This window comes from Camelus ferus, chromosome 3 (assembly GCF_009834535.1).
Source record: "Camelus ferus isolate YT-003-E chromosome 3, BCGSAC_Cfer_1.0, whole genome shotgun sequence".
Classification (NCBI taxonomy): Eukaryota; Metazoa; Chordata; class Mammalia; order Artiodactyla; family Camelidae; genus Camelus; species Camelus ferus.
The window spans coordinates 115,880,022-115,891,793 of NC_045698.1; the positions used below are offsets into that span (position 1 = coordinate 115,880,022).

General features: G+C 49.3%; 1 protein-coding gene across 50 annotated transcripts in view; it reads left to right on the forward strand.

Moving 5' to 3' along the window:
- Nucleotides 1–3,102, forward strand: part of OBSCN (obscurin, cytoskeletal calmodulin and titin-interacting RhoGEF) — a 169,429-nt gene extending 166,327 nt beyond the window's left edge. For all 50 annotated transcript variants that reach the window (XM_032477303.1, XM_032477305.1, XM_032477304.1 and 47 more), the window contains 8 exons: nt 428–550; nt 747–917; nt 1,174–1,258; nt 1,520–1,759; nt 1,980–2,203; nt 2,346–2,421; nt 2,591–2,740; nt 2,850–3,102. In XM_032477303.1, the coding sequence (XP_032333194.1) occupies nt 428–550; nt 747–917; nt 1,174–1,258; nt 1,520–1,759; nt 1,980–2,203; nt 2,346–2,421; nt 2,591–2,740; nt 2,850–3,027 (1,247 nt within the window). In that variant the 3' untranslated portion in view covers nt 3,028–3,102. The remainder of the gene's footprint in view (nt 1–427; nt 551–746; nt 918–1,173; nt 1,259–1,519; nt 1,760–1,979; nt 2,204–2,345; nt 2,422–2,590; nt 2,741–2,849) is intronic.
- Nucleotides 3,103–11,772: the final 8,670 nt, after the last annotated feature.

An 11,772-nucleotide genomic window follows, 5' to 3' on the forward strand; every position in this document is an offset into this window, starting at 1 on the left:
GCTGCAGACCTAGCTCTCAGACCTCTGGCCTGATCCCCAGAGGGGGCCAACTCCCACGTGCCCTGCACCACAGGCCGGCAAAACTGAGGCCACTTTGACTGGAGCCTGGGATGGATGGGAGGCTGTGAGCAAGGGCCATTCCTTGGGGTTCCTGGGTGGGTACCAGTGGGAGGGGAGCTTGGTGGGGTTGGGCAGGGCAGACACCTCCTCAAGGCCCCTCGAAGGAGAGGCACTGGGGAAGGGACCTCCTACTAGTCGACATTGGGAGGACCCCCAGATGAACTGGACCAGGTGAGGGTGGGCTCAGGGGCCTGGCAGCAGGGTGGGGCACAGGAGGATGAGGAGGGCTGGCTGGGGCTCCGAGCTTCATTGGACAGCCCTTGGGAGTTGGGAGCCTGCCTCAGACTGCTGACCATGGGCTCCGCAGAGCGCCCCTCCTCCTCCCCGCGCCCGGACATTGGGGAGGTCTATGCCGATGGGGTGCTGCTGGTCTGGAAGCCTGTGGAGTCGTGTGGCCCTGTGACCTACATCGTGCAGTGCAGCCTGGAAGGTATGGAGTCACTCCTGAACCTCATCTCCTGGGGTGGCGGGGGTGCCCAGCTCACTGTGGGGTGGGGTGGCCTCGAGGAAGTGCCTGGCTGCTCTGTGCCCCTGAGCAACCTCTCTCAAGGACCCAAGGACTCTCCACCCTGACTGTGGACTGGGAAGGCCTCAGGCTGCCTCTCTTCTGCTCCCATGTGTCCCAGGCGGCAGCTGGAGCACGCTGGCCTCGGACATCTTTGACTGCTGCTACCTCACCGGCAAGCTTTCTCGGGGCGGGGCGTACACCTTCCGGACAGCCTGTGTCAGCAAGGCGGGCATGGGCCCCTACAGCAGCCCCTCGGAGCAGGTCCTCCTGGGAGGGCCCAGCCACCTGGGTGAGCCACTCTGCCTTCCCCCTGCGGAACGTGCCCTGCAGCTTCAGTGAGTCACACACACTCACTCTTGACGGTCCGTTCTGCCCACTAGGCTCCCCACCCACAAAGGGCCTGAGGAATGAGAGGTCAGAGTGTTCAAGGGTTCAGAGAAGGGCCCCTTGTCCAGGTGTCTGGGAAGGAGTGATGGGAGAAAAGGTCGGGGGAGATGGGGCCACAGGGGTGCCTTCTCCCAGTCATCAGCTTCCCCTTCCCACAGCCTCGGAAGAGGAGAGCGGTGCCTCAGGGCCAGCCCAGCCCCTCCCCAGCACGCAGACCTTCGCCTTCCAGACACAGATCCGAAGGTGCGGGGCATCTGGGAATGGTGGGCGGCGGTGTCGTGGCCTCCCACACCACCAGCTCTTCGTACTACCCGGCTCAGCCCCAGCCTCCCTCCCCGCTGATCATGTCCACCCACTCTTGCCTCAGAGCATCTGCCACCCGCTTCTCCATCTCCCCGCTGGGCTTGCTTCTCAGAGACTGGGAAGGAGACAGAGAGCGGGGGCCAGCGGGGGCCCCCCAGGCAGGAGGGCTCCTCACCAGCCCAGCCTGTGCTCCCTCGCCAGGGGCCGCTTCAGCGTGGTGCGCCAGTGCCGGGAGAAGGCCAGTGGGCGCGTGCTGGCTGCCAAGATCGTGCCCTACCGCCCCGAGGACAGGACGGCCGTGCTGGGAGAGTACGAGGCCCTCAAGAGCCTGCGGCACCCGCACCTGGCGCAGCTGCAGGCCGCCTACCTCAGCCCGCGGCACCTGGTCCTCATCCTGGAGCTGTGCTCCGGGCCTGAGCTGCTACCCTGCCTGGCTGAGAGGTGAGGGGCGTGGGGGCCGGCCCGGATCCAGGGCTCAGGGCCCAGTGGGGCACACTGTGACCCGACTCCCGACCCCCCACCCCCACCCCGTGGGCCCCGCCTTCACTGACCCGACCACCAAGGTGGCTCAGGAGAGCTGGGGCTCCCCTGTGGCCGCTCTGCTGTGGACAGAGCCTGGGGGCCCCTCCCTGTTGCCTCCTAAGCGGCCCCCTGTCCCCAGGGCCTCCTACTCGGAGTCAGAGGTGAAGGACTACCTGTGGCAGATGCTGAGCGCCACCCAGTACCTGCACGCCCAGGGCATCCTGCACTTAGACCTCAGGTCTGAGAACATGATCGTCACGGAGTACAACCTGCTGAAGGTCATCGACTTGGGAAACGCCCAGAGCTTCGCCCAGCAGAGGGCGCTGCCCTCAGAGAGGTTCAAGGACTACGTAGAAACCATGGGTGCGCAGGGCGCGGTCACCGGGCCGGACCTGGAGGAGGGGGGTGCCAGGAGCAAGCCCCGCCCCAGTCCTGTCTCCCTGCCCGCTCCACTGCAAACACCCAGCCCTTCATCTGTCCTCCCCGTACCCCGTGCCGTCCCCAGCTCCGGAGCTCCTAGAGGGTCAGGGTGCCGTCCCGCAGACCGACATCTGGGCCATAGGCGTCACAGCCTTCATCATGTGAGTTCTCCACGTGCCCTGGCGGGGTGAGCGGGTCGGCCTGGGGTCCAACGAGGGTGACTCCAGACTCTCGTGTTTGCCTAACCATTGAGGGTGATCCAGGTCCCCGGGACCCTCATCCATTGAGGGTCACCTCAGTCACATGACCACCACCCACCCACCCACGCAGGCTGAGCGCCGAGTACCCAGTGAGCAGCGAGGGAACACGCGACCTGCAGAAATCCTTGCGCAAGGGGCTCATCCAGCTGGGCCGCTGCTACGCGGGGCTGTCCGGGGGCGCTGTGGCCTTCCTGCGCAGCACGCTGTGCGCACACCCCTGGTAGGCATCCCCACCGACCGTGCCGGGTCCATCCCCTTATGCCCTGGCCTGTCCAGCCTCAGCGCCGGGAGCCCAGGAGCGCGGCTAATGCCGCCCTCCCGCGCTCCAGGGGCCGGCCATGTGCGTCCAGCTGCCTGCAGTGCCCGTGGCTGACGGAGGAGGGTCCGTCGCGCTCCCCGCCCGCGGCCGTGACCTTCCCCACTGCGCGTCTGCGCGCCTTCGTGGGAGAGCGCGAGAAGAGGCGGGCCCTGCTGTACAAAAAGCACAACCTGGCCCAGGTGCGCTGAACGCTGGGCCACGTCCCTCCGTCTCCCAGGACTCGCTGCATCTGCACAGACATGTCAATAAAAAGCAGAACTGGCTGAGGCGTCCTCTGTTTTATTTCTTTTGGGGGAGGGGGTGAGGACTATGCCACCTTCCTGTTGTTCGGGGGAGGGCAGATCTGCCCTTCCCTGTCCTGGGCTGCGAGCCAGGGGTCCTTAGGACTAGAGTCCGCTGAACCAGTCCAGCGCGTGCTCTTGCAGGCAGCTGTGCGCGTGTCTCCTGACTGCATCAGACATGGACACATGCCCCAAAACCTAACTGTGGGCGCATAGCTTGTTCCCATATCCAGGATTCCGATTTGTTCCACCACAGCACTGTCCCCTGGGGGTCTCAGGCTGGAGCGTTTGGACAGCAGGCGCTGACCTCTTGGTTCTCAGTGAGTCTCATGGATCTGGTGACTGAGACATGCTGGTGAAGCCAGCCCTCCTGGCTTTCCTCATCTCCAGACCACCGTGTCCCCACACTGGATACCTACTCCTTAGATCTTTACCTGAACCCAAGACACCTCAGCTGGAAACCAAACATCAAAATTGAACTGACATCCCCCACCCCCAAACACATGGCACACACACATAACTTTCCCTCTCTCCTGCTTTGCAAGCTTAGTCAAGACCTGGCCACTCAACTCAACCAATCTTAAGCCCAATGGCCTGGGTCCTAGGCATTGCGACCTTGCATTGCCCCGTCAGCTGCTCCCCACCTTCCTCCTCACTGGCTGACCTGGCAAGGCAGGAAGGGAGGTGGGCACACGCTCTCGGCTCTCTTGGGCTGGTAGGGTTCTGCAGTGAGCAGAGTCTTCTTCCTTAGCCCTTCCCATCCCCATGCCCGCACATCGGCCCCTCACCAGCCCCATACCACTCTCCTTTCAAGCAGAGTGGTTTCGCCGCCTTAAAAATCCTCTGTGCTCTACCTATTCATCCTTCCCTCTCTCTTAACCCCTGGCAACCACTGAAAGGATCTCTTTACTGTCTCCATAGTTTTGCCTTTTCCAGAATCTCATAAAGTTGGAATCATACAGTATTTAGACTTTTCAGATTGGCTTCTTTCACTTAGCAATAAAGTTCTTCCATGTCTTTTCATGGCCTGATAGATAATTCTTCAATTTGACTTTACAGCAATAACAAAATTTATCATCTTAAGTACTTTAAAGTGTACAGTTGTGTGGTTATATATTCATAATGCTTGCAACCATCACCAACACCCATCCCCAGAATTCTTTTCGTCTTGTAAAACTGAAACCTTATACTCATTAAACACTAACTTCCCATTCTCCCCTCTCCCCAGCCCCTGGCACCCACCATTCTGCTTTCTGTCTCTATGAATTTAACTACCCTGGGTATCTCATGTAAGTAGCATCATACAGTATTGCCCTTTTGTGACTAGCTTATTCACTTAGCAACATGTCCATCCGTGCTATAGAATATTGCAGAATTTCCTTCCTTTGAAGGATGAATAATATTACATATATATATATATAATATTGTGTATATATACAGGAGTTTTATAGTTTTAGGTCTTACACTTACTTCTTAGGTCCATTTTGAGTTAATTTTTGTATATGGTGTTAGGTAAGGGTTCAACTTCATTCTTTTGCATGAGGATATCCAGTTTTCCCAGCACCATTTGCTGAAAAGACAGCCCTTTCCTCATTGAATGGTCTTGGGACCCTTGTCAAAAATCATTTGACTATATTTGCAGGAGTTTATTTCTGGGCCCTCTATTCTGTTCCACTGGCATGTGTGTCTGTCTTTATGCCAGTATCACACTGTTTTGGTTACTATAGTTTTGCAGTAAGTTTTGAAATCAGGAAGTGTGAGTCCTTCAGCTTTGCTCCATTTCAAGATTGCTTTACCAGTTGGGGTCCCTTCAGATTTCACTGGATTTTAGGATAGGTTTTTCTATGTCTGCAAAAAAAATGTCACTGGGAAACTGACAGGGATTGAATTGAAACTATAGATTGCTTTGGGTAGTATTGACATTTTAACAATATTAAGTCTTGCAGTTGATGAACATGGGATATGTTTCCATTTATTTGTATCTTCTTTAATGTATTTCACCAATTTTTTTTTTTTTTTTTTTTTTTTTTTTTTTTAGTTTTCATTGTACAATCTTTCACCTCCTCGGTAAAGTTTATTCCTAAGTATTTTATTCTTTTTGATGCTATTGTAAATTGAACTGTTTCCATAAATTCCTTTCCAGATTGTTCATTGTTACTGTATAGAAAAGCAACTGATTTTTGTGCGTTGACTTTGTATCCTGATCCGTGGCTGAATTCATGTATTAGTGCTAACGTTTTTTTGTAGACTCTTTAGGGTTCTTTATATATAAGCTCTTATTAGGTTTCTTTACATGTAAGGTCTTATCATTTGGGAACAGAGATAATTTTTTTTCTTTCCAACTTGGATTAATTTTATTGTATTTTTCTTGCCTAATTGCCCTGGCTAGGACTTTCAGTACTACGTTGAATAGAAGTGATGAAAGCGTGTGTGAATCCTTGACTTGATCAGGAACAAGGAAAAGCTTTCAGTCTTTCATTTTTTGAGTATGATGTTCACTGTGGGTTTTTTAAATATATCATTTTTATTATGTTGAGTTGGTTTCTTTCTGTTCCTAGTTTGTTGGGTATTTTCTTATCATAGAAAGGTGTTGAACTTTGTCAAGCGCTTTTTCTGCATTAAGATGACCGTGTGTTTTTCCCACCTACATTCTGTTTATTTAGGGATTGATGGATTTTTGAATGTTGAACCATCCTTGCATTTCAGGAATATGTCCCACTTGGTTGAAGTGTATAATCCTTTTAATGTTCTGCTGAATTCAGTTTGCTAGTATCTTGCTGAGGATTATTGCATCAGTATTCAGTAAGAAGGCATACTATATTTTACATTAATGTAGCATAGCCACTCCTGGTTTCCTTTGATTAATGGTTGAATAATACACCTTTCCCTATCCTTTCACTTTTAACTGGCCTTTATTGTTATGTTCAAATTGAGTTTCTTATAGACAGCATATAGTTGGGTCATGTCTTCTAATCCACTCTGCCAAGTTCTGTCTTTTTGTTGTTGTACTTAGATTATCTACATTTAACACAACTATAAATATGTTAGAGCTTAAGTATGTCATTTTATTTTATTGTTTGTTATTTCTGTTTTTCTCTCTCTTCTTTTCCATGCATTCCTGTGAGTTACTGGAACATTTTTAGAATTTTTAGTTTTGATTTCTGTAGTGTTTTTGAGTGTATCTTTGTCGGGGGAGGGTATAGCTCAGTGGTAGAGCACATGCCTAGCATGCACAAGGTCCTGGGTTCAATCCCCAGTACCTCCATAAGTGAATAAATAAATGAACTTAATTACCCTCACCCCCCCCCCCCCCAAAATAACACTGGTCTTGAGTGTATGTCTTTGTGCATGCTTGTTAGTGGTCCCTCTGGGCTATACATTATATGCATATAACTTATCACTGTGTATTGGTATTGTAATCTTACCAATTCAAGTGACGTTTAGAAAATTTACTTCCCTTTAGCCCCTTCTACCTCCCGTTTATAAATACAGTTGTCTCAAATATATTCGCTACATACATCCAGAACAACATCAGACAGTGTTACAACTTTTGCACCAGTCATCAAAGATAATTTAAGAAATTCAAGAAGAGTAGGAAAGTTAATTGTATTTACCCATATTTTTACTCCCTGTTTTCTTTCTTCCTGATCTTCCAAATCTCTTCCATATATATATTTTTTTATTTTATATGTAGAGAATTTTATTAGCCATTCTTTTAAAGTAGATCTGCTAGTGACCCAGTTGTCCCAGTTTTCTTTCATCTGAGAATAATTTTTCCCTTCATTCCTGAAAAGTATTTCCTCCGGTGTAACAGGTCTTTCCTTTCAATATGGGAAAATACTTTTTCCATTTCCTTTTGGCTTCTATGGTTTCTGATGAGAAATTATTGTCATTTGAATTGTTTTTTCTGTGTAGATCAGGTATCATTTTTCTCTGCCTGATCTCAAGTGTTCTTCTTTTTCCTAATTTTCAGAACTTTAATTATATTTCTTGGTGTGGACTTTGAGTTTATTCTGTTTGATGTTTGCTCAGCATCTTGAATTTGCAGGTTTACATCTCTTGCAAAATTGCAAAGTTTTCAGTCACTGCTTATTTAAGTAGTTTTCAGCCCTTCTGTTTTTCTCCTTTTCTTCTAAGACTCTGGTGATTCCAATGCTAGATCTTTTGTAATAGTCCCATAGGTCCCTGAGGCTGTTCATATTTTTTTCACACTATTTTCTATATGCTTTTTACAGATTGGATTTCTATTGTTCTATCTTCGGGTTCACTTATCTTTTTCTCTGCCCCCTCCATTCTACTATTGAGTTTATCTTCTGGGCTCTTTATTTGGATTACTGTACTGTTCAGTTCTAAAATTTCTATTTAATCATTCTTTACATCTTTATTCCTTGGCTGAGACATTTAATTTCTTTGCTGAACCATTCTAGTTATTTGTAAATGTGTTTGTAATTCTCTGAAGCATTTAATCATAGCTGCTTTGAAACCTTTGTCAGATGATTCCAATATCTTTGTCATCTCAGTGTTGGTTTCTACTGTTTTTTTTCACCCAGTTTGAGATCTTCCCGAGTTCTTGGTTATGACAAATTATTTTTTATGGAAATGACATTTTCCTTTCATTTTATAAGACTCTGATTCTTCTTTAAGTTTTAGCTGCTGTGGTATAATAAAAATATATATTTTTGGTCTTCATCGCAGTTTCCTGGCACAGAGCTCCCAAACTCGTGGAATTTTCTTCGTGATAGGAATGTCTTTTGTTAATCTTAAAGAACTCCTTTAGTTCACACCTGAGTTTATGCTAATGAGGTGACTTAGTATGGGACCCCTAGGTGACCTCAGGATAAGGATGGTCACAAGCAGACCAAGTGATTAGAGAGCTGGAACTTTCAGCCTTACCCCTGACCTCCAGGGAGGGGAAGGGTGCTGGAGATTAAGCACTATGAAAACTCTTGAACGGCAAGATTTAGAGAGCTTCCTGGGTTGCTGAACACGTCAACTTGCTGGGAGGGTGGTGAGCCTAGAGAACATAAAATCTCCATCCCCATACCCCATACCTTGCTCCACGTGTCTCTTCCACCTGGATATTTCTGAGTTGTAGCTTTTATAATAAACCAGTAAACATAAGTAAAGTGTTTCCTAAGTTCTGCGCGCCATTCTAGCAAGTTATCAAACTGGGGGAGGGGGTTGTGAGAATCCCTCATTTATAGTGGGTTGATCAGAAGTACAGGTGGCTTAGGACTTGCAACTGGCATCTGAAGTGGAGGCAGTCTTGTGGGGCTGAGTCTGAGTCCTTAACCTGCGTAATCTGACTCCAACTCCTGGTAGTTAGTGTCAAAATTGAATTGAACTGTTGGACACCCAGCAGGTGTCAGAGAATTGTTTGTTGGTAATGGAAAACACTCCAGACTGGCTATCTCCACCACCACTCTGGCAGGGGAAGTGTTGATTCCACCTTGGCACTGCCAGGTAGAGGCAGAAGTTCAAATATCCCAATTAGCCTCCACTGGTTTGGGGACGTGGAGGTCCTTGTTACTGCAGAGCATAGGTGGGAGTTCCAGCTGCCCTCTGGTATCTTCTGATGCCCAGGAATTGAGCAGCAGTGTTGAAAGTCCAGCTGCCTACTTGGCCTTCTCAGACATCACCCCAGCGGAGGTGGGTTTGGCTCACCCCATTACCACTTGGAGAAAGCCACAGTCTAGAACATCCAAGTGTTCTATCCTACCACGCTGCCCCTGTCCTAATCCCATGGCTAGAGAGAGCAGGCATTTTTTGTCTGTGTCCATTGGTGTTTCTGAGTTGCTGGCTTATTTTGCCCCAAGTCTGAAATATATGAAGAAAAAGAGAAAACCCAGGGAGCTCACCATGGTGTTGTTTCTAGGGTCATGACTTCTCTGTCTGAGCCACCTTCTTGTATACACCTTTCAAGGCTGCTGTGAGCTGAATTTGTCCCTCCAAATGCATACTTTCAAATTCTAACTGCCAGACCCTCAGAATGTGACTATGTTTTAAGATGGGACCTTCAGACAGACCTCTATATATTCATTCTATATATTCATTTTACTCAATCAACAAAGGTATATACTTGTATATGTAAATTTGTTGATCGCATTTAAAATATTGACTAATATATGTTCAATTACATGTATCTATATTTATCTACCTATATCACTCTCTATATATCTATATCTACATAGCAATATAATTGTTACCGAGTCCAAAGTCATTCTGCTCACCACAGGACAGGCCAATAAATCGGGAGACGAGGTGTTGGGGCAAGGAATAGAGACTTTATTTAGAAAGCCAGAAAACAGAGAAGACAGCAGACTAATGTCCTGGAGAATCATCTTCCCCAAGTCAGAATTCAGGCTCCTTTTATACTAAAGCCTGTTTCCTAGGCTTAGTCTCACTAGCTCTGCACCTTTTGTAAAAGAATGTTGCCTTTAGCCTGAAATAGACAGGAGAGCCTATTCTCTGACCTTTAAGGATATGAACACTTTTGCACTCAAGTTGCAGAATAGAAAATAACGTTTGTTTTATAAGCAGTTTTACAGGGGTATCATGACCTGACCCACGTGGGCAGAACAAACGATTCCAAGCACAAAGAATTCCTGCACCAAGAAGTTTGCAACAATCAAACACCAAGAAGTTTGCAACAATCAAACCCTCCCCTTTTTAGTAGAAAAGGAGCTTGAATTCTGACTTTGGGAAGATGGGTCTCCAGGACGTTAGTCTGCCACCTTCTCGGTCTGCTGGCTTTCCGAATAGAATAAAGTCGCTACTCTTTGCCCCAACACCTCATCTCTCGATTTACTGGCCTGTTGTTAGGACTCGGTAACAGGCTCACAGGTGGCTCTGTGCCACCTCCCTCAGGAGCGCATAGGGTGCCAGAAGGGAGGTGGGAGGATGCAGGGAACCGCAAGGGGTGGGTGACTAGAAGCACACAGACCTCGGGGCTCAGAGGGGTGTGGGGTCCCGCAGGCAGGACATGGAGGAGAAGGGTGCAGCGCAGATATGAAGGCCATGGACGGCCTGCGGGTCATGGAGAGGCAGAGGGAGCAGGGGACGTGTAGGGGTGTGGGGCTGGAAAAGGGAGCGTGGAGGGATGTGGGATGCACACGGAGGAGTGCTGGGCGCGAGTGGCGCAGGGGAAGGGGAACTGCGGGCAGGAAGGGCACGCGGCTGTGTCGGGGAGCGCAGGAGCTGGGAGTCCCGGGGGGCGTGCGTGGGGAGCACGCGCGGGGCAGTCGCACAGAGCTTGGATGGGACTGGGCGGTCCTAGGCCCTCGCAGCTCCAGGGGCCCGGGTGCAGCTGGCGCAGATACTACCTGGGGCGCCCTCAGAAGCGCTGGCGGGGCGTAGTCTCAGGGCAGATACTGGGGGCACCGCTGCAGCAGGGCAGGGTGGCAGGCGTGGCCGGAGATCAGGGTTGCAGGGCGGGGAGCCTCGCCCTGCAGGTCGCCAGCCAGGTTCCGCTCTGGGAAGGATTCCAACGTCTGCCAGGGGTGATGGGATGTGCGGTGCTCCTTGCTCCACCAGAAGTTAATGACAATCACTGAACTGCACCTTTACGAGTCAAGTTGGAGGTACGACCTCAGTAAACTTACTTAAGACAGCTCTGTTCCAGGTGAGGTAGCCCATCTCTCCTGTTGTCTCGGTGAGAAATGGGATGTTACCACACAGGCTTGCTGCTGATGCGATGGTGGTGACGGAGGAATAGTAGAATGGCCGCACTTAGGCTAACTAACTCTTGGCTTTATGCTTGCTGCTTGCTTTTGGAACGGTCAGCAAGCCTGACCGACCAGACACTTCTCCCAGCCCCAGGCCCATCGTTAAAGCTGAAGTTACTGATTTTGCTGTTTCTCATTTTATTGTAGCAATTCAAATGTACAATCATGTTTGGCTTCTGAGTCGTTCTCCAGGAAGAAGGTCATGGAACCGGAGTCCTGCAAGATAGGCTGATTTGTCAAAAAGAGAAACATGCCGCAGGTGTTTGTGAGATGAAAAGACTGGAAAAGTTACAACTACCAGTCTCTACAGAACTGTTGCCTGAGGACGTTCTGACGCCAAGAAACCTTGTGACAAGAGAAATGATTTTGTTGATCATTGTTTTTGCTTGAGCTATGACTATATAATCACCCCACCCCATCCCCAAGGTGGGTTCACAGTTTTGAAGGCACCAGCCTGCTGTGAGTCCCCTTTGCCCAGCAAAGCAACAAAGCTGCCTCTTTCCTTCTAAGCCCCAAGAACTTGTCTCTGGATTATTCAGCTCGTCAGGGACAGGGGCCCATCTTTCAGCAACAGAGAAACAAGTGAAAGATTCTTTGTTTTTCTACCCAATCTTGTGGATACGTCACATGACCAGGAATGGTACAGATGGGGACGCAAAGGGAGCTGGCAGAGACTGACCACCCTCATAGCCCCAGGAGGGTTGTTTTCAGTTTTCAAATTTTTTTTACAATCCTTACGGATGCCTTAAGTATGTAGTGGCCACTCCCTTCTCCTTCTGAGTTCTTCCTCATGCCATCCTGAATATTTATTTTAGCACTGATCAACCCAGAATGCTCCTTTTTATCTTCACTTGCTTCTTTCCTGTCTCCCCATTGGTCTGCTGAGTCACCTGCAGGAAGCTGCTCTGGGCATCTTAAAACTGGGTAG